This window comes from Lutra lutra, chromosome 3, assembly GCF_902655055.1.
Source record: "Lutra lutra chromosome 3, mLutLut1.2, whole genome shotgun sequence".
In the NCBI taxonomy this organism is placed as follows: Eukaryota; Metazoa; Chordata; class Mammalia; order Carnivora; family Mustelidae; genus Lutra; species Lutra lutra.
In genome coordinates this window covers 146,355,450-146,378,109 of record NC_062280.1, presented here as the reverse complement: position 1 = coordinate 146,378,109, position 22,660 = coordinate 146,355,450, and the positions used below count along the sequence as shown (strand labels likewise).

The 22,660-nt window shown below is 36.3% G+C and overlaps 1 protein-coding gene across 2 annotated transcripts in view; it reads left to right on the top strand.

Annotated features, from left to right (window-relative positions):
• The window catches only part of DNAJC15 (DnaJ heat shock protein family (Hsp40) member C15), an 86,002-nt gene that overhangs the window by 40,714 nt on the left and 22,628 nt on the right, over window positions 1–22,660 (top strand). For both annotated transcript variants that reach the window (XR_007126209.1, XM_047723530.1), the window contains exons 4-5: window positions 495–571; window positions 8,896–8,966. Coding sequence is in view for 1 of the 2 variants with exons in the window: in XM_047723530.1 (XP_047579486.1) it covers window positions 495–571; window positions 8,896–8,966 (148 nt within the window). In the remaining variant the exon portion in view is untranslated. The remainder of the gene's footprint in view (window positions 1–494; window positions 572–8,895; window positions 8,967–22,660) is intronic.

Sequence of the window (22,660 nt, the reverse complement as noted above, 5' to 3'; positions counted from 1 at the left end):
TCTTGCTCATGCCTTTCCAGCCACCTTTCAGTGACCTTGTAGTCCTTTGCTGGTCTCCCTTGGCCTGCCTGTCTGCTCTCCTGATGTCCTCCCCACTTTGTCAGTTCCTTTTCTTCCTTCTTATCAGCCAGTCCAGGAGGTAAAAAAGATGTGTGTCCTATCAACATTAGTGACTTAGCAAGGTTATCCAAAGAGAAAATTACTGCAGAGCTTAGGAAAAGTTCAAGCCTTTTGCTTCTACTGATTTATTTTAATTCTGTTATATCTTAGTGTAGAAAAATTAATGTATTTGAAAGTGAAAAAATTGTTAATGTTTTTTACGTTCATTTTGGTCATAGTTTCTTGTAAAGGCTCATTGTTTAGTTCTCCTCCCTCCACAGTTTCAAGTTGACTTCTGGTAAAATGCATTACTCTTACTGCAGCTATGATGGGATTGAGGTCATGCCACCTCATACATGGAACTAATTATTTCATGCTCTTTCTTTCCTGTACAGAGCCTTTCATCCTACTATAAAGGAGGATTTGAACAGAAAATGAGTAGGCGAGAAGCTAGTCTTATTTTGGGTATAAGGTAGGTGTGCTGCATAAGTATTATTTTGTTCTGTGGCCAAGCTTGTTTTGAAAAAAAATGAGAAAACGTTACAGTAAAGTTATCCTTATATTTTAAGTTATGAATAGGAGGCAGAGGAGAAAATACAAAATTTTTATATTTTGAAACCTCAAATCTAAAAATATATCCTACTCCCGCTAAAAATATCAGGCATGACGTAATATGTCTTTATTTATTTATTTATTTATTTTTAAAGTATTTTTTATTTTATTTGACAGAGAGATCACAAGTAGGCAGAGAGGCAGGCAGGGGTGGTGGAAAACAGGCTCCTCTCGGAGCAGAGAGCCCGACGCAGGGCTCGATCCCAGAATCCCGAGACCATGACCTGAGCCTAAGACAGAGGCTCAACTCACTGAGCCACCCAGGAGCCCCGTGATATGTCTTTATTAACAAGGAACTCTGAATACTAATTTCACAGCAACTATCAAAATATCCCTTATTGTGACACTGAATTTTTTTTTTGATTTTTTAGTTTCATAATTTGATATCTATCGTTTTTCTGTTATAATATGGGATCTGTCTCACAATTCTTTTTCCATAATTTGACATCTAGCATATTTTATTATAATCGTTTCACCTTAGTAATCTGTTTATTGTGTGACTTTGGACAGTGTAGGAGAAAGTTAATGTTGTGTGATTGCTCTGTGATATTTTCTTAACTTTTAGTGTTAAGTGATGTCCCTGCTATAGATTTGCCAGCCGCTAATATTAATTTGTTTACATTGTGATCCTTTAGAACTCACTTAAATTTTTGTGGGGGTTGGTTACAGTATGTCATCTATAGCAGATCTTCTGATAATTTAATCAAACAAGCAAAATAGGTCATAAAGCCCTATGTTGAGATAGTCTTTTAAATCTCTTGTAAGTCAGCATATTTTTAAGACCAAAACATTTAATTATTTCTTTTGACTTAGCAAGAAAGCCAAAGGGGTGGAAAGCAACGGAAACAGCTCTTTTGGCTTGGTGCTTTATTAAATAAGAGATGAATTATCTCACTGGGAATAGGTTTTAGGTAAGGGAAACCAAATTAGGAAGTTGGCTATATTGCTGATTATTATTTGCTTTAATATTATTCAGGATGGCACTGTTATTTTTCTTGAACTTTTATTGGACCCCCATACCATTCCATTCATAGTCTTGAAATGTGAATATGAAACTTACTTTAAAACTGAACACAAAGGTTTTTGAGAATATCAGTTAATATCATCCAAGCCAGTCCTGTTGAAACAGATAATTAGGACTTAAGATTTATGGTTATAAAGGTTTATCCTGTTGAACTAGAAGCTATAGAAAATTTTACAAGGATAATCTGCTGATTAAGATTAAGAGTATATCCTCTAATAACAGGTGAGTAAGATTATGAATATTGGTTTTACCATTTACTAGCTATGTGATGTCAATGTCATTATTTGTAAAATAGAGATAATATCAGTTTCTATTGCCTAGAATTGTTGTGAGGATTAGTACATATATAATACATGCATTCTTTGAAAGATTTTATTTATTTATTTGACAGAGAGAGAGAGTAGGAACACAAGCAGGGGGAATGGGAGAGGAAAAGCAGACCCCCTGCCAAGCAGAGAGCCTGATGTGGGGCTCGATCCCAGGACCATGACCTGAGCTGAAGGCAGACGCTTAATGACTAAACCACCCGGTTGTCCCAATACATACATTCTTAATATAAACATGGCACTTAGTAACTACTCAACAAATACCAGCTGAACCAAACAGATCCTTCTCCTGGTTCTGTCACTGAAGCACCACATTGTATGAGCTTTGTCAAGTTATTTTTAGCTCTTCTGCCCTTCAGTTTCTTCAGTTTTGAATAGAATTAATATGATTTAGCCTTGCTGAAATAATATAAAATGATAGGAGGATACCTTTTTATAAAAGTACCTACCAAACAACAGGTGCGAAATAAATGTTGGTTCCTCTTTCTTCCCATCGATATCACCAATGCAGAAGCTAAATATTTACCCTTACTTAACACGTTAAATAGAAAGGTAAGCTTTATTTGCTTTCTAACTCTAGCCCTTTCTTTCAATCAGGTAGTATTGTATTTTGAGAATATTCTTTAAAATATGAATACATTGCCGTGGCTCCATTCTCTTGCATTTCTTACTTCCTCTAATCTATCTAGTTCTGTGGTTGACAGACCTTATAGTAAATAATGGTTTATGGACTTTCATGTACAAAACCACGTGTACTGTTCTTTATAGGCAATGTAAGTGATTATCAAGGATAATCTATCAGGTATAATTATCAAGGATAATATTCAAATTTTGTCCCATATGCTAAATTAAAGTTTAATATCCAGAATAAGATACAACCTACCATATAAACCGCCCCCCACCAAAACACACAGAATGCAGATTTGGATTTTACCGGACTTACAACTTAATTATGTAGTGGTCCACTTTAAGAAATGTTTTTTAAAGCTCCTCTTTTTCTACTTTAAAATTTTCTGTAATACAGTAATGCCTTAGAGTGTTAGTATTTATTAATATAGAGCCATTATTCTTTGAAGGAGTTTGCCTTATTAATAGCCATTTTCTTTTGGAGGTTGCATAAAATGCATTAAGCCCTATTGTGTATTCAATACTAGATACTACTTTTTTTTAAGATTTTATTTATTTATTTGACAGAAAGAGAGAGACAGCAAGAGAGGGAGCACAAAAGGGGGAGTGGGACAGCCTTCCCACTGAGCAGGGAGCCCGATGTGGGGCTCGATCCCACATAGCTTCTGCTCTTTAGTTTAGTGTCTACCTAAGGAGACATATCAAATGTCTACAGAACAACTAGAAAACATAACTAATAAAGGAAAGCAGTACTACAGAGCACCACAAAAGAGAATGATAAATGTATATTTACTACAAGAAACTAAACATACTGGAATTTTTTTTTTTTTTAAAGATTTTATTTATTTATTTGACAGACAGAGATCACAAGTAGGCAGAGAGGCAGGCAGAGAGAGAGGGGGAAGCAGGCTCCCTGCTGGGCAGAGAGCCCAATGTGGGGCTCAATCCCCAGACCCCGGGATCATGACCCGAGCCAAAGGCAGAGGCTTTAACCCATTGAGCCACCCAGGTACCTCTAATGTTGTATATTTAAGATGAATTACATAGTGATTTGATATATGTATAATATGTATAGATTACAAAATGATTACCACAAAAACTTTAGTTAACATCCTTCACCTCACAGTGTTACAGATTTATTTTTTCTTATGATGAGAACTTTTAAGATCTACTCTTTCAGCAACTTTCAAATATGAAGTACAGCATTGTTAACTGTAGTTACTATGCTGTGCATTCCATCCCCAGGACTCTCTCATAACCATAAGTTGGGCCTTTTGACTACCTTCACCTATTTCCCCTGCCGTCCTACTCTTGCCTCTGGCAACCACCAGTCTGTTCTCTGTTTCTGTGTTTTGCTTTTTCAGATTTCCCATATATATGAGATCATACAACATTTGTCTTTCTCTCTCTCTCTGACTTATTTCACTTAGCGTAATGCTCTCAAGGCCCGTTCATGTTGTCAACAAATAGCAAGATTTTCTTCTTTTTTAGTTGATGGACATAGATTGTTTCCATGTCTTGGGTATTGCAAATAATGCTGCAGGGATCATGAGGGTGCAGATATCTCTTGGAGACAGTGATTTCATTTTTTATTTCCTTCAGACACATACCTAGAAGTGGAATTGCCGGGTCATAAGGTAGTTCTATTTTTAATTTTTTCAGACCCTCCATACTGTTCCACAGTAGCTGTACCAGTTTACGTTTCCATGAACAGTGTGCGAGGGTTCCCTTTGCATCTTTCTAACACTTGTTTATCTCATCTTGTTGATGGCAGTTATTCTGTAAGCTGCGATGTTGTATCATTGTGGCTTTGATTTGCTTCTCTGTGATGATTAGTGATGCTGATCACCTCATGTACCTGTTTGACATTTTCTGTTTTTTGTAAAAATGTCTAGTCAGATCCTCCACTCATTTGGAAATCAGATCTACTTATCTATGTATCTAGCTATGCTGTACTATTGAATTGTATGAGTTCTTATTTTGGCAATAACCTCTATGCAAATCTATCTGATTTGCAGATATCTTCTCCCTATTTCATAGGTTAATTTTTTTCATTTTTTTTATAGTTTTCCTTACTGTGTAGAAATTTTTTCAAGTTTGATGTAGTCCCAGCTGTTTAATTTTGTTTTCTTGCCTTTGCTTTTGGTTTCAAATTTTAAAAGTTACTGCAAAGACTGATGTCAAGGAGCTTACCCCCTGTATTTTCTTCTAGGAGTTTTATGGTTTCAGGTCTTTATCAAGGCTTTAATCCATTTTGAGTTGATTTTCGTGTGTGGTCTAAGAGAAGGGTCCAGTTTCATTCTTTTGCATGTGGCTGTCCCAATTTCCCAGTACCATTTATTGAGGAGACTATCTTTTATTTGTTTTATGTTTTTGTCTCCTTTGTTATATGTTAATTAACCATATATGCATGGATTTATTTCTGGGTTCTCTCTTCTGTTCCAGTGATGTATGTATCTGTTTTTTAATCTAATACCATGCTATTTTGATTATATTTTAGCTTTGTAATATAATTTGAATTTAAGAAGTATGATGCTTTGTCCTTTCCCAAGATTGCTTTGGCTATTTGGAGTCTTTGTGGTTCCATATAAATTTTAGGATAGTTCCATTTTTGTGAAAAATGCCTTTGGAATTTTGATAGAGATTTCATTGTATCTGTAGATAGCTTTGAATAGTATGGGCATTTTAACAAAATGAATTCTTCCAATCCATGAATGTGGGATATCCTTCTATTTATTGGTGTTTTTAATTTCTTTCATCAATGTCCTACAGTTTTCAGTGTATAGGTCTTTAACTTCCTAGTCCAATTTATTTCTAGGTATTTTATTCTTTTTTTTTTTTGATGCAATTATAAATGGAATTGTTTTCTTTCTCTTTCTGATAGTTTATTAGTGTATAGAGGGGCAACAGATTTTTGTATATTGATTTTGTATCCTCCAATGTTACCAAATTTGTTGATTACTTCTAACAGTTTTAGGGTTTTCTTTATGTAATAATCATATCATATGCACTTTTCCTTCTTTGTTTCTGATTTGGATGCCCTTCATTTCTTCTTCTTGCCAAATTGCTCTGGCCATGACTGCCAGTACTATGTTGGAAAAAAGTGGTGAGATCATACAACCTTGTGCTATATCTGATTTAAGAAGAAAAACTCTGAGCTTTTCACCATTGAGTATGATATTTGCTATGCATTTGTCATACGGCTTTTATCATGTTGAAGTATGTTCCCTCTGTACTGAATTTGTTGAGAGTTTTTGTCATGAATGGGTATTGAATTTTATCAAATGGTTTTTCTACATCTTTGGAAATGTCATGTGATTTTTATTCTTCATTTTGTTTCACATTTATGGTATTTCACATTGACTGATTTGTGAATGTTGTACAATCCTTTCATCCCTGGAATAAATCCTACTTGTTCATGATATGTGATCCTTGAATGTTTTGTTGAATTTGACTTGCTAATATTTTGCTGAAGACTTTGGTATCTGTGTTCATCAGGGAAATCGGCTTGTAATTTTCTTCTAGTGTCCTGTCTACATGTGGTATCAGGATAATGCTTGCCTCATAAAATGAGTTTGGAAGCATTTCCTCTTCTGTTTTTGGGAAAAGTTTGAGAAGAATTGGTATTCTTTAGATGTTTGGTATATTTCAGTGAAGCTGTCGGTCCTGGGCTTTTTTCTTTGTTGGGAGGTTTTTGATTAGTGATTCAATCTCATTGTTAATAATTGGTCTTTCCAGATTTTCTTTCTTCCACTCAGTCTTGGTAGAAAGTCTTTTTTTCTTTAATTTCTGTTTTATTTGAGTCCTCTCTGCTTTTTTCTTGTGAGTCCGGATAATGGTTTGTCTGTTTTGTTTATCTTTAAAAAAAAAAACACAGCTCTTAGTTTCATTAATACAATAAAAGATAACCTTTTATTATCTTTTTAGTCTCTGTTTCATTTATTTTACTCTGGATCTTTATTATTTCCTTCCTTCAGCTAACTTTGTTTTAGTTTAGCCTTCTTTTTTCTACTTCCCTGAGACATAGATAAAGTTGTTTATTTGAGTTCTTTCTTTTTTCTTAATGTAGGCATTTATTACTATAAACTTACTATAACCTTTCATCTTAGAACTCCCTTAGCTGCATCCCATAAATTTGTTGTTATATTTCCAGTTTCATTTCCATTTGTCGCAGGATGTTTTTTCTCTTTTGATTTTGTCTTTGACTCAAGACTTTTTTTTTACTCACAGAAGAATATTTTATATGCATATTCAGCAATTGATAGTGTGTTTTAACATGCTTGGTGATCTGTTATTTAATCTCAAAAGATTAGAAGTGTAAGTAACTGTCAAGGAATAGCTAGACTGGAACAATGGCAGAACAAGGGTTCACAGCTGATAACAAGGGGGCAGTGCTAAAAAACAGACAGAGGAACTTAAATGGAAAGCATTGGAGGACCCTTTAAGGGTGACAAATCTCTTCAGACCTTAAGAATTTCTTTGCTCTTAATTTATACTCAGATTAATACTATTGAGTCATTCAAGAAACATTAAATTAGGTGATTTATACTATATTTTTAGAAGTGGGGAATATGTAATATATTTTCATAAACATGCTTTATCTTTATGATAATAACTAAAGACTAGTTATTTTTGAACACTTTCAGTGCTAACTCTCTGCTAGGTTATGCTAATCCTTTTACTTGCATTATCTAATTTATTCTTAAAATAATCCTGGGAGGTAGTTTAGAATGTTCATTTTACTTATGAGAGAATTTTCTTTTTTTTTTTTTTAAGATTTTTATTTATTTATTTGACAGAGAGAGATCACAAGTAGGCAGAGAGGCAGGCAGAGAGAGAGGAGGAAGCAGGCTCCCTGCTGAGCAGAAAGCCCCGACGCGGGGCTTGAACCCAGGACCTGGGATCATGACCTGAGCTGAAGGCAGCGGCCCAACCCACTGAGCCACCCAGGCGCCCCTTATGAGAGAATTTTCGCTCAGAGTTTAAGTGAGCAGGACAGAGTTTTGCAGCTAATGAATGGTGGAATCAGGATGTTGAACCTGTGTCTGACTATCTCTAAAAGTACCTGCTTTTATAGCCAGTACATACAAATTAATTTACATACATTTACATACAAATTAAATTACTTTGAGGTTTGCAACAACCACTCTGTACTTTAAGTCAGCTGCTACTATCCCAATTTGAGGCCCAAAAAAGTAACTTAGGTAAAATAATATAGCTATTAATTAGCAATACCAGAATTTTGTTGTTGTTAAGTGTTAATTTTGTTTCCTTGCCTGGAAAATGTACTAGTGAGAAACATTTCCAGTACTGGATAAATTAGTTTGTATTGAAATAATTTTAAGTTGATTTAACTTCCTCAATTTTTGTCTATAGCTAGGGCGTCTCCCATACATTTCTCACAAGTTCAATAAACTACAGGTTATGAAGAGTTTTGAGATGCTCTGTTGAAATATAATAATTAATAAAAACTAACTGTTTTGGAACCCTTGCTACATTCCAGGCACTGTTCTAACACTTTGATGGTTTTAATTAATTTAATCCCTACAGTCTCTCTATGAGAAATATGTTGTTCCTAGCCTTGGTTTACAATGAGGAGATGGAAGTACAGAGAGGTTAAGAATTTGACCAAGTTTACCCCATCCTAAGTAGCAATGGAAATGAAATCTGACTGTCTAGTATCTCTGGAGTTTGGATACCTGTCTGTAACACTGTTTAAGCTGCCTTCCCCCAGGTAACTTGAGGCATATGTTTTCAAACTCAGTCTAGTCTAGAGAAAATGCCCCTCTTACCTTGTATGCTGTTTTATTTATTTATTTTAGTGAGAGAGAGGGAGAGAGAATCTTAAGCAGATTCCACGCAAAGCCTAGAGACCAACTCGGGGCTCGGTGATCCTGGGATCACAACCTGAGCTGAAACCAAGAGTGGGTTATTTAACCAACTGCCCCACCTAGGCACCCCATTGTGTTTTATTTTTTAAATTGATTGAGAAAAGAGACTGACATTACAAAGGAAGAAAAATACATGCATCAGTCAACAGTTTATTTTGATGGTTAGTAGACTTAAGTGACAAGCTGTAATTTCATATTTATCCACAAGATGGTGAAATTCTCATTAGTTTTTAATTCCTTGAAACCCATATAAACTGTTAATTTATAATCTGCGTTTGACACTATTTATTATAAGCACTTTAATTTCTTTTTACAGCCCATCTGCTGGCAAGGCCAAGATTAGAACAGCTCATAGGAGAATTATGATTTTGAATCACCCAGATAAAGGTAAGTAAAATTCCTATTATTCATAAAATGTGCATCTGAATCTGCCCTGAATTCCTTTCAGTTTACTTAAACTCATTGTAAGTGATACATATAAGTGATATATATATATAAATATATGTATATATATATAGTTGAAATGGAAGTTTATATGCCACATGTATTGTGATTTTCTTATAAATAAATAAGCTTTTGGATTGAAGTTAAGTAGCCCACAGAAGTGGTGGATTCATATTAGTGCTTTCAAGAACTTAGTTACTGATTTTTATATATGTGTACCTAGCCTCTGTGTGAGGCTCCTAGCATTTTGACTGGGAAAGAGAAAACATGAGTTGTGAACTCTTGTGTAAACTGATATGGGCATCGTGAATTATGTTTGTTTAACCTTAAACATAAAAGCATAAGATTTAGAGGATATCTTCTAAATCTCTGTACTATGTCATAGATAATTCTAAATTTCTTAGTTTTATTCTGGAAGGCTCTGAGGCTGAGCCATTTGTTTTTAACTGGCCAGGTTTTTAATGTAAATTTATCTTACAGAAAGGCAATTATTATAACTTTAACTACACTACAGCTGCTTGAGAGGGAAAGCCCATATGTTCATTACTGTTTCTTCTCTAAAATAACAGATGGTAGAAAGTTGCACTGTATTTCAGAAGTCAAGGGTGCGGAAAGGGGAAGAGAGTAAAGGGTTTTTTGGATTCTTATTTACAGACTCTCAGTTTTCTAATTTTTTTGAAAAAAATTAAAAACAAATTTTAGATTTTTGCACATCATAACTGACACCAAAGTAGGACATTCTTTTTCAGTTTTCTCACTTAATTATGTACTATAAAAATTCTTTTCACTAAACATCATCTTTGGCTTTTTATTTGCTGTTCTTTAGTATGAGTAAACAAGAGATTAAACTTTGAAAAGAGATTTTGCTTAAAATTTCTAAATAGCCTCAACAGTTACTGAACGATCCACTCAACTAATTTACTTCGCATTGTGGGCTTTCAGAGTGATTGACTCAGAAAGAAATGTGTTTAAAGTGCCTGCTTGAAGCCCTCTCTCTCCTACTAAACATCCTTTGTCCTTTCCAGGTCAAGTGTATGCCCTTCTCTGATTGATTGCAGTAGAATCAGGCACTCATGTCTTTCAGATGATTGACAAGTTGTTGATTGTGCCTACTGGGATGGAAGCAAGTTCTAAAATGTATCTAAGAGAAATTGTATTTTTAGATATTTAGTAAAGAAAGAAAATGTGTGTCCTGTGAGCCAGTAGTATTTACAGAATTACTTGATTTACTCTGAGGTTATATATTTATCAGAAGTGGGATTGATTGCCTGTAGGATGCTTATTGTTACCCCTTCTGGCCCTGTATAGGTAGCAGGATGTAAGGGAATGAACCTAGAAGCCAGAGGCTGTTGTTTTTCTCTGGCTTCTGCCTTCTAACTACCAGTATGACCATGAATACTCCCTTAACCTCTCCAAATGTCAATTTTATTTTATACAAAATGAAGAGTTTTATTTCTAAAGTCCTTTTTGTTAAGTAATAAAGTATCTTTATATGCCTATTCAATTAATGAAGAACCTGTACCCTATATTTCTATTCAGATCACATTTTTCACTCCAGGAAGATGCTTTTAATCATTTTGGATTATTGTACCCTCTAGGAATGTATTAACAACTGGACATTTTGTTCATGTAATTGGTCATTCACCCACAATTTTAAAAACATTTGGAGTTTCAGAGCTCATAGATTCCCAACACCCACGCATAAGCTCACAGTTAAGAACTCCTGCTCTAGTAAAAAGTAGGGTAAATTAAGGAATATTGGCATTACTGGAGGGAAGGTATTCATGGATTGATGGAGTTGGGACATGATAATGCATAAATCCTTAAGTGGCCTCTTGAGAAGGAAGGTGGTTTGTTTTGTTTTCTTTTCTTTTCAATGAGAAGTTACCAGGTTTTAAGCAAGAATGTCTCATTGTCCTTGGATAGAGAAAGCTAGAAGTATTGGGGGAAATATGAGAATAGGCAACTTTTAATTTTGTCTACTCTTTTTCCTAATTCCTTATCATATTTGCTTTGGCCAGGTCAGCACTGACCGCGTATTATATAGGTAGTTTCAAAAACTTAAATCCTCTACTCCATGCTTCTGAAATTCATGAATGTACCCCCACTTCATCCCCAAGTCAGTTTTCTTCTGGTTTTGCTGCCAGCGAGTAAAACAAAGTTAGAACTTCAAATGTGTGATCAACTATAATTTATCACACATTTCATTATCAGTTTTTGCAAAGAAGGTAACATGAGAAAATTAGGTGTAGGGATGGCTAAAAATAAATTTTTTGTAACTGGTTTTAAATGAGCATTCACATGTGTTTTGGTTAAAAGTATACTTCGCTATTCAGTTTAGTGAGATAAAATCTCAGTTGATCTAATGCTTTCAGGTTAATATCTTTTAGGTTATGCTTTTTTAAATTGCTGAAGAGAGAGGTTAATTGTTAGGAAATAAGCAGTTCACATTATACTTAATATAAAGGAAGACAGACTAGGTAAATTTGAAAAGCTGTAGAACCTCACTGATCTCTCATAAACTCTCTAATTCAGTGCTACTCAAAAGTATAGTTTGCTTGTTCACATGGGCCAATTTGTTACCGGTGTGCAACGAGTTAAGAACAGAAGTCAAAAGAAACCCTTATGGCAGTTTGACATTGTAGTAACATCCAAATGTGTGATACTTTTGTAATTTGTAGTGTATTAGTTTACCACAGAATGGAAATTTCTTTACAAGTGCGTCTTCACCATAGTTTGAGAGACACTGATGTGAACAGCGCTGCCTACTAAGTCAAGACTGTTTCTGCTGTATCATGGGGACAATGTCCAATTAGACATTGTCTAATCCTTAAAGATTTTTAGTGGTGGAGAGCTTCCTGCTTTATAGGAAGCCTATAGGTAGGCAGCTCTAAGTACTAGAAAGTTCTTCCTTATATTTAACTGAAATCTGCCTGCCTATAGCAGAGATTCTCATTCCTTTTTCATTTATGCCCCCTTTCAATAAACATACAGTACTGCCACTCTTCTTTAATAGTATTTAAATAGGGCACCTGGATGGCTCAGTCGGTTAAGGGTCCTGGGATCGAGTTTCACTTGGGCTCCCTGCTCAGCAGGGAGTCTGCTTCTCCCTCTCCCTCTCCACTGCTTGTGTTCTCTCTTCTCTCTCATGTGCTCTCTCATATAAATAAATAAAATCTTCAAAAAATAGGATTTAAATAAAAATTAAATATTGGGACTAAAAATAAAGTAAAGGGATTTTCACTAATTACTCTCATTGTAGAAGAAGCTAAATTTGACAGAAAGCCCTGGTAATAATATATTACGATTTATTATGATATAGTACATTTAAAAGGTGTATTGTAAACATTTACAAAAAGAAAGACATGATCGCCAAGAGTCAAAATGAATTCACTAAGAAAAAGTCATGCCTAATTAGCTTGGTTTCCTTTTTTTGATAGCTGTAACTAGACTATTAACTTCTTTCAAAGGTCTCATCTTTTCTTCCCCTTATTTTAACATTTTAATTAGACTTAAGTTTTTATATTTAATAACTTTTTTGGTAAAAGTATAATTTTGTTTTATCCATATTCATTTTCTTTGATAAATGGTGTGATCTTTAAAAGGTAAAGAACATGGCTTATTCATTTTTATAATCTCTATTGCTGATACTTAAACTCTTAATTTTTTTCATGAATGAATGAGTAAGCAAGTGAATAAAAAGATGGTATACAAAGAAAATGTACAGGTAAAATAGAATTGAGATTGCTAACTAATACATAGTGATCATATGAAAAATTTTAAAGATTTATTACACTGATATGAAACAACCTATAATTATTCTTTCATTCTTTCAGAAAGTATTTACTCAACTTCTCTAATGTGCCAGATATTGTGGTAAACCTTGGGGCTTTAACTGTAAAACAGGACAACTACATCCTTGTCTTCATAGACCATGTATGCTGATGGAGGGACAGACAAAAAACAAGTAAACCTATTTCACATTGTAGTAAAGGGTGCAGCAGGCAGAGATATAGAATATGAGAAAGAGGCAGCTTAACATAAAGTGACTGGGAAGACCTCTATGAGGAGAGACTTAAAGGATGGAAAGAAGCTATCTCTGTGAAGAATGGTTGGAAGGTCGGGGAACTAGCATATGCAAAAGCTCTAAGGGAAGAAAGAAAATAATGAGCTTAAGGACTTGAAAGAAAACTAGCTTGCTAGAGATATAATATGTAAGGGGAGAGATAGCCTGAAATGAGGTGGTGTTCACATTTTGAAAACTGCAGGTATGCTTTCTGATAATGAAACACACATATGTGCTATATAATACTTGAACTTGATTCTAAAGACAGTGGGAAGTTTCCGTTAGCTTTTAAGCAGTAGAGTGATGTAATTTAATTTACTTTTTAAGAAATCACTTTTCTCCTCAATCTTTCCTTACTTCTTTTTATTTTTAAATATACTTCATATTGAAGTATATAGTCAGAAAAGTAGACAAATCATTAAGTATGTATCTACGTAAATTTTTACAAACACCTGTATAACCAGCCTCCAGGTCAAGAACTAGGACATCATCACACCTCTGAATCCCCTTCATGAGCCCTCCCAGTCTGCTTCATCCCTAGAACGAACATTGTCTTGATTTATAATATCATAAGTTAGTTTTGCCTCTTTTGAATGTGTGTAGTCATTTGCATCTGGCTGCTTTCAGTCAATATTTATCCTTGTGAGAATCATCCATATTGTAATGTGGAGCAGGAATGTGTTCATTCTCATTGATATATAGCAGCCTTAGCAAAGTAATTCTAATCTTTTGGTACTAGTTGAGACCTGATTTGTGACCCATTATGTGATCTATTCTGGAAAATGTTCCAAGTGCACTTGAGGAGAATGTGTATCCTGTTGCTTTAGGATGGAATATTCCGAATATATCTGTGATGTCTGTTTGGTCCAGTGTGTCGTTCAAAGCCCTTATTTCCTTGTTGACTTTCCGCTTAGATGATCTGTCCATTTCAGTGAGGAGGCTGTTAAAGTCCTCTACTATTATGGTATTATTATCAATGTATTCTTTGATTTTGTTATTAATTGGCTTATGTAATTGGCTGCTCCCATGTTAGGGACATAAATATTTAAAATTGTTAGATCCTTTTATTGGGTAGACCCTTTAATTATATGATAGAGTGTCCTCCCTCCCTCCTTCTTACTACAGTCATTGGTTTAAAGTCTAATTTGTCTGATATAAGGATTGCTACCCCAGATATCTTTTGATATCAATTAGCATGATAAATGGTTTTCCACCCCTTCACTTTAAATATGGGGGTATCTTGGGGGCCTAAAATGAGTCTCTTGCAGATAGCATATTGATGGGTCTTGCTTTTTTATCCAGTCTGATACCCTATGTCTTTTGATTAGGGCATTTATCCCATTTACATTGAGAGTAATCATTGAGAGAAAGGAATTTAGTGCCGTTGTATTACATGAAAAGTGACTGTTACTGTATATGGTCTCTGTTTCTTTCTGTTCTACGCTACTTTGGGGCTCTTTCTGCTTAGAGGATCCCTTTGACTATTTCTTGCAGGGCTGATGTAGTGATCATAAATTCTTTTAGTTTCTGTGTGTCCTGGAAGGTTTTTATCACTCCTATTTTGAATAACATCCTAGCTAGATAAAGTATCCTTGGCTCCATATTTTTCTCATTTAGCACCCTGAATATATCATGCTGGCCCTTTCTGGCCTGCCAGGTGTCTGTGGGTAGGTCTGCTGCCAATCTAATGTTTCTGCTATTGTAGATTATAGAACTCTTGTCCTGAGCTACTTTTAGGATTTTTCTCTTTGTCTCAGATTTGTAAGTTTTACTATTAGATGTTGCGGTGTTGACCTATTTTCATTGATTTTGAGGGGGGATTTCTCTGTGCCTCCTGGATTTTGATTCCTGTTTCCTTCCCCAGATTAGGAACATTCTCTGTCACAATTTGCTCCAATATATTTTCTGCCCCCCGCTTTCCTTTTCTTCTGAGGTCCCAATTATTCTAATATTGTTTCTTTTATCTTTTGAATTCTCCCCTCATGATCCACTCGTTGCTTATTACTCTTTTCTCAGCTTCCTTATTCTCCATCATTTGGTCTTGTGTATCACTAATTCCCTCTTCTGCCTCATTTATTCTAGCAGTTAGAGCCTCCATTATTTATTGCATCTCATTTATAGCCTTTTTGATTTCAATGTGGTTAGATTTTAATTCTTTTATTTCTCAAGAGAGGGATTCTCTAGTATCGTCTATGCTTTTTTTCAAGCCCAGCTAGTATCTTTATAATCATTATTCTGAAATCTAGTTCCAACATCTTACTTATATCCATACTGATTAGGTCCCTGGCAGTCAGTACTTCCTCTTGTTCTCTTTTTTGAGGTGAGTTTTTCCATCTTGTCATTCTGTCCAGAGAAGAATAGATGAATGAAAGAACAAAATACTAAAATGGCAAAAACAACCCCAGAGAAATAGACACTAAACAAATCAGAATCAACAATCAGAATCAAAAAAAGAGATAAAGAGAATATAATCAGACAGGTGAGCAGAATAGAGCAGTAACTGGATTCTGTGTGTAGTTTGGTCTGCTTTTTAGAAAATGAGATCCCACAATTGTAAAGAAAGAAAAATTTATCTGTGTACAAAAATAAAATTAAATACAAAGAAAGGTTAGAATGTCTCTGTAAAAGTAGAAATTCAAAGGCAAGAAAAAACAAAAGAGAAAAAAAAGAACCCTTAAAAAGGGAAGGGATATATACAGGTGAACAGAACAGAATAATACACTATCTTCTGAGGGTATTTTGGTCAGTTTGTTAGAAGAAACTACATCTCAAAATTGTAAAGAAAAATGTATATTAAAAAAATAAGATTAATTAATTACTATTGAAAGGATAGAATGTAACTGTAAAGATACATTTTTTTTAAAGATTTTATTGTTTATTTGTCAGAGAGAGATTGAACAGCAGGCAGAAGGAGAAGTAGGTTCCTGCTTCAGCACAGCAGGGAGCCTGATGCGGAACTTGATCCCAGGACCCTGGGATCATGACTGGAGCCAAAGGCAGGCACTTAACCAACTGAGCCACCCAGGCATCCCTAAAGATGAAAATTTTAAAAGACTTTAACAAAACAAAAAAACAAAAACAAAACAAAACAAAAAGGAAGAAGAAAAAGAAAAGAAAAAAAAATCACAAAACAACAAAAAAAGGGAATATGGTCAGACAGGTGAATAGAACAATGCCATACACTAGATTTTGGATGTATTTTGGTCTGTTAGAAGAAACTGCATCCCAAAATTTTAAAGAAAGAAAAACTTATATATATACACAAAAATAAGATTAAGTACAATGAAAGGGATACAGTGTAACTGTAAAAATGAAGATTGAAAAAGATTTAAGAAAGGAGTTGATAAGAAATTGGTTGAAAAGGGAAAGAAAAATATTTTTTTTTTAAATTGAACTTAATGGATTAAATAACCATGGGGAAAAAGCCATGAATTCTATGTGCTGTATTCCCTTAGTGCTGGAGTTCTGCAGTTCTCATTGATCAGTAAACTTGGTCTTGGCTGGATGTTCCTGCTGATCTTCTGGGAGAGGGGCCTGTTGCAGTGATTCTCAAGTGTTTTTGCCTCAGGCAGAATTGCACCTCACTTGGCAGGAGGCCAGGCTAAGTTAAGTAATCTCCTGTTTCCTCTGTTTGGCTTTTGTTCCCTGAAGGCTTTCTGTGCAGCTTTAGAGGATGAGAATGAAAATGGCGGCCTCCTAATCTCTGCCTGGAGCTGAAAGCTCGAGGCCACACTACATGTTCACCAGGTCACGGTGTTTCTATCTCTAGCACACAGCCCATTTGGAATCTCCAAACCCTGCAGACTCCTACGGGAGGAAATTGGGGGTGATCTTGCTGGTTCTCCTGCTTCTTGGGCCCCTGCTCAGGAGCAGTTGCTTAACTGTGCTGCAGTTTGCAGTTTATGGCAACCCCGAGCTGAGAGCCCATTCCTGGGCTCGCTCTTGCAGCTGGCTTCCCTGTTCTGATGCCTGGGAGTTCTGCTGCACTCAGGCACTCAGTCTTCCTGTGACCCGAGGGTCTTGAGACCACATTGTCCCAGCTAGGTTTCAGCTCCCACTTAGCCACCTGAGTGATGTCCCTCACCGGAGCAGACTTCTAAAAGTTCTGATTTTATGCTCTGCTGCTCCACCGCTTGCCAGGAGCCAGCTAACGGAGGCTCCCCCGCCCTCCCAGGTCTGTCTTCTCATTTATCATTTCTCTGCACCTCCTACCTTACAAAAAGTCATCACTTTTCTACTCGTAGACTTGAAGCTATTCTTTTCTTCTATCTCTGGTTGAGTCTGCAGGTGTTCAGAATGATATGAAGGCCTTCTAGCTGAATACCTGGGACCAGACACAATTAAGATCTCCTACTCCACCATCTTGGACTCCCTCCTATCCTTGCTCATTTCTTATTTACCTGCTATGGTTGTATGTTTGTTTATTTCTCCATTTAGGTTTTGTTTGTTTTGCTTTACTTATTGTGGTGATATGATTATATGATTTGGGGACAGATAATTTAGAATTATTATATTTTCCTTGTGGATTGAACCCTCCTCATTTTAAAATGTCGTCCTTCATATCTAGTAATGCTTTTTGCCGTAAGTCTGCTTTACTTGTAACTATACCATGTAAACACGTTAGTGTTTACATGGTATATCTTTTCCAGTCTTTTTCTTCAGTCTTTCTATATCTTTATTTTTGAAGTTTGAAGTTGGTCTTTCCTAAGAAGCATGCAGTTGGGTTTTAATTTTTTTTAAGACTTATTTATTTGAAAGAGAAAAAGCATTGTGCACACACCCATTTGAGTTAGAGGAGGGACAGAGGGAGAGAATCCCCAAGCAAACTCTTTCCTGAGCATGGAGCCCAACATGTGGCTCAGTCCCATGACCCATGAGATAGTGACCTGAGCCAAAACCAAGAATCAGTCACTCAACTGAATCAGCCATCCAGGCAGCCCTGCGCTTTACTTTTTTTAATGAGGTCTGACAATTTTTGGCTTTTATTTTTTTTTAATTTTTTTAAAGATTTTATTTATTTATTTGACAGAGAGATCAGAGGCAGGCAGAGAGAGAGGAGGAAGCAGGCTCCCTGCTGAGCAGAGAGCCTGATGCGGGGCTCGATCCCAGGACCCTGAGATCATGACCTGAGCCGAAGGCAGCGGCTTAACCCACTGAGCCACCCATGCGCCCCAATTTTTGGCTTTTAATACAAGTTTTAGTTCTTTTACATTTAATGTACTTAGTTACATTTGAATATATTTATACCGTGTTACTATTTGTTTTCTTTTTTTTTTTTCATTTTATTCTTTCTTTTCAGTGTTCCAAAATTCATTGTTTTTGCACCACACCCCGTGCTCCATGCAATACTGTTTGTTTTCTATCTGACTCACCTCTTTTATGTTCCTTCTTCTTTACTACTTTTGGCACATTCAAAATTTTAAAAGATTGGAGTGTCTTTTTCTTCAGTGACTTCGTAGATATACTTAAAAAAATGAGTAGAATGAAGAGAATGGTGCCATAGAAGCTAAAAGAGGAATATATTTCAAGAAACCAGTGATCAGCTATGCTGAATATTACTGTGAGAATCATTAAGATGAAGACAGAGAAGAGGATCCATAGTATTTTTGCAACTTTGGAAGACTTTGATGACCTTATAAAACAATTTAATTGGTGGTGGGTTGAGAAGTGAAAGGGAGATGAGGAAGTTGAGTTAGCTTATATAAGCAGCTTTCTTTAGAAGTATTATAAGGAAGATAAGGAGAGAAATGGAATAGTAGCTAGAAAGTAGGGATGTGGCATTAAGGGAAAGAATTTCTTTTGTGGGGCGCCTGGGTGGCTCAGTGGGTTAAGCCGCTGCCTTCAGCTCGGGTCATGATCTCAGGGTCCTGGGATCGAGCCCGCATTGGGCTCTCTGCTCAGCAGGGAGCCTGCTTCCTCCTCTCTCTCTGCCTGCCTCTCTGCCTACTTGTGATCTCTCTCTGTCAGATAAATAAATAAAATCTTTTTTAAAAAAATTTAAAAATTAAAAAAAAAAAGAATTTCTTTTGTTTTCTTTGTTTTTTACTTGGAAAATATGCTTTTTGGAAGCTTGTTGAGCAGTTTTGAGCAGGTTTTTATATCAGTGGAAATGATCAACTAGAGAGATCAATGATTTAGAAGAGATTAAATATAAATTCAATAGGGATAAAGGTAATGTTCTTTTAGGTCCCCTAAATCAATTGTGTAAATACAGGACAGAGACTTGGCAGTGTTTCAGATGTAAAGGAGCCATGGGGGTATATTTGGTCTCAAAGCCTATAAGACTCAGCAGTGTAAAAGTCACTAAAATATGTCAGTGGATTCTTAAGCTGCCTTAAAGGACTTGATGCAGGGTATCAGTATTATGAGATTGAATGTTACTGTAGTCTTTTGTGCTTGTCATTCATTCACTCATTCATTCACCTGATACTTATTTTTCTGCTGTACAGAGCTTGGGCAGTTAGACCTTATGTAAAATTTTGTGTCCATTTCTATATCCCAAATTTTGAAGGATCCTGACAAACTAAGTAGTATTCAAAGGAAAGCAAACAGGATGGTGAAAAGCTGAAAGCAATGTCATGTGAATGGTCATTCATTCATTCAGCACACATTTATTGAGTATATAATACAAGCCAGACATATACTAGACACTGAAAAGAGAGCCAGTCTTGCCTTCACAGATCTTATATTCCACTGGGAGAGACAGTAGATAGATAATTTGTTAGGTTAAAATTGTCTACAAATTCTTGGGGCGCCTGGGTGGCTCAGCGGGTTAAGCCGCTGCCTTCGGCTCAGGTCATGATCTCAGGGTCCTGGGATCGAGCCCCGCATCGGGCTCTCTGCTCGGCGGAGAGCCTGCTTCCTCCTCTCTCTCTGCCTGCCTCTCTGCCTGCTTGTGATCTCTCTCTGTCAAATAAATAAATAAAAAATCTTTAAAAAAAAATTGTCTACAAATTCTTTACAGCACCTCACATCAAGAGATGGTCTGTTTCCTTACCCTTTTTATTTAGGCTAGCCTTGTGACTTGATTTAACCAATAGGATATAGTAGAGCTCAAGAAGTATTGCAGCTTCAAGCCGTTACCCTCTTAGAACCTGGAGACCACCATATGAAGAAAACCAGGCTCAGATCCTGAAGGATGAAAGGCAAGTGAGAGCAGCCTAGCTGTGCAGTCAAGGTCCCAGTCCATCATTTTGCCCGTGGTATCCTATCCAGGTTATAATCATCCAGTTATAGCAGACCTAACCCAACCCAGAAGAACCACCCAGCTTAATCCATTAAATAGTGAGAATAAAAAACCATTGTTTTTAGCCTTGGGATAAAGGCTTGGGATAGTTTGTTATGCAGAAAAGGCTAATATAGAAAATGTCCCATGATGGTACGTGCTTTTAAGAAAAATGAGGTAGGGGGAATAGAGATTGGCAGCTGGAGAGAGGCAGCTGCCTCCTGTAACTGCAGTATGTATTATAGCATCTTAAAAATTCTCTGTAAGGAGATAATATTTGAGCAGAGACCTGAGAGAGTAAGTTATACAAAAATCTGAAGAAAGAGTATTTTAGGCAGAAAGAACATCAAGTACAAAGAGCATACTATATGTTATGGAATTATAAGGAGATTGCCCAGAGTATAATGAGCAAAGGAAGGAATGACAGGAGGTATGATTAGATAGGATACCCAGGGTTAAATGATGGAGTAGCTTGCAAGCTATACTAAGAATTTTGGCTTTTATTCTTAAGTGTGACAGGCATGATGTTACTCGATTTATAATAATTAGACTGCTTAGGTATGGAAAAAATAGGGAGTCAAAAGTAGAAGCAAGAAAGTCAGTAGAGAATATTGTAACCCAAGAAAGAATGATACTGGTTTAGACTAGGATTTTTGTGATGAAAGAGGTAAAGAATGGTCTACTCGATGATACAGTTTGAAAGAGAAGCCAGCGAGGGGCGCCTGTGTGGCTCAGTGGGTTAAGCCTCCGCCTTTGGCTCAGGTCATGGTCTCGGAGTCGTGGGATCAAGCCCTGCATTGGGCTCTCTGTTCATCAGGGAGCCTGCTTCCCCTCTTTCTGCCTGCCTCTCTGCCTACTTGTGATTTCTCTCTGTCAAATAAATAAATAAAATCTTTAAAAAAAAAAAAAAGTAAAAAGAAAGTGAAGCCAACGAAGTTGATGGGTTGGGGATAAGAAAAAAGTAAGGTTTTTGGCCAAAGCAGTAAAGAACAAGAAACCTTACTATAATGAGAATCTTGGAGGGATTCTTTGCAACATCTAATATTTAAAATGTTGCACATATGTGTGAAGTCTCTCTTCTATGCCTTTGTGAGGACAGAAGTATGTTTACTGAGACGAGACCATGAGCAGTTTGAATATTGGACCTCTATGTGGAAGACTGTTCTTATAGTTGGAGTTATATTAGTTCCCCTTCAAAAGATATCAGTCAGCTAGTTATTATGGAGTACCTTCTGAGAGCGAGGCCCTGTTCTAGGCACTGCAGCCACAGCAGTGGAAGAAGAGAAGTTCAGACAGAGCAGTGAAGTGAACTTGAGATTGAGAACTGCTGGAGGACAATTTGTTAGGGATATCATAGGAAGTGTTCGTTTATTGGGTAATGAGGTGTAGAACCCTTTAAGACTCTTCCAACTCTATGTTTCAGTGATTCTCTACACCTGATACACTGAATCAAGATTCAAAGTTTTCTTCAAATTCTCCTGTCTCTACATGATTGTTTTTTTAAACAGCTTTATTGATTCATGTACCATGTGATTCATCGTTTCAAGTGTACAATTCAGTCGTTTCTGATATATTTACAGATATGTGCAGCCATCACCACTGTTGATTAGACTATTTTCATTACCTCACAAAGAAACCCCATATCCTTGAGCCAAAAAGCCTCCTTCCCCTATCCCCTCCCCTTCTCCCTTCTCCTAATTCCCAGTTCTATTTCACTTATCTGCATGCTTGTCCTTCTACCAGTACCACACTATCTTTGGTGACTTTTGCTTTTTTTTTTTTTCTCTCTTTTTTAAATTTTATTTCTTTTCAGTGTCCCAGAATTCATTGTTTATGCACCACACCCAGTGCTCCAGGCAGTATGTGCCCTCCATAATACCCACCACCAAGCTCACCCAACCCCCCGCTCCCCTCCCCTCCAAAACCCCCAGTTTGTTTCTCAGAGTCCACAGTCTGTCATGGTTCATCTCCCCCTCCAATTTCCCCCAACCCACTTCTCTTCATCTCCCAACATACTCCATGTTATTCCTTATGCTCCACAAGTAAGTGAAACCATATGATAATTGATTCTCTCTGCTTGACTTATTTCACTCAGCATAATCTCCTCCAGTCCCATCCATGTTGATACAAAAGCTGGGTATTCATCCTTTCTGATGGAGACATAATACTTCGTTGTATATATGGACCATATCTTCTTTATCCATTCATCCATTGAAGGGCATCTTGGTTCTTTCTACAGTTTGGCAACTGTGGCCATTGCTGTTATGAACATTGGGGTACAGATGGCCCTTCTTTTCACTACATCTGTATCTTTGGGATAAATACCCAGTAGTGCAATTGCAGGGT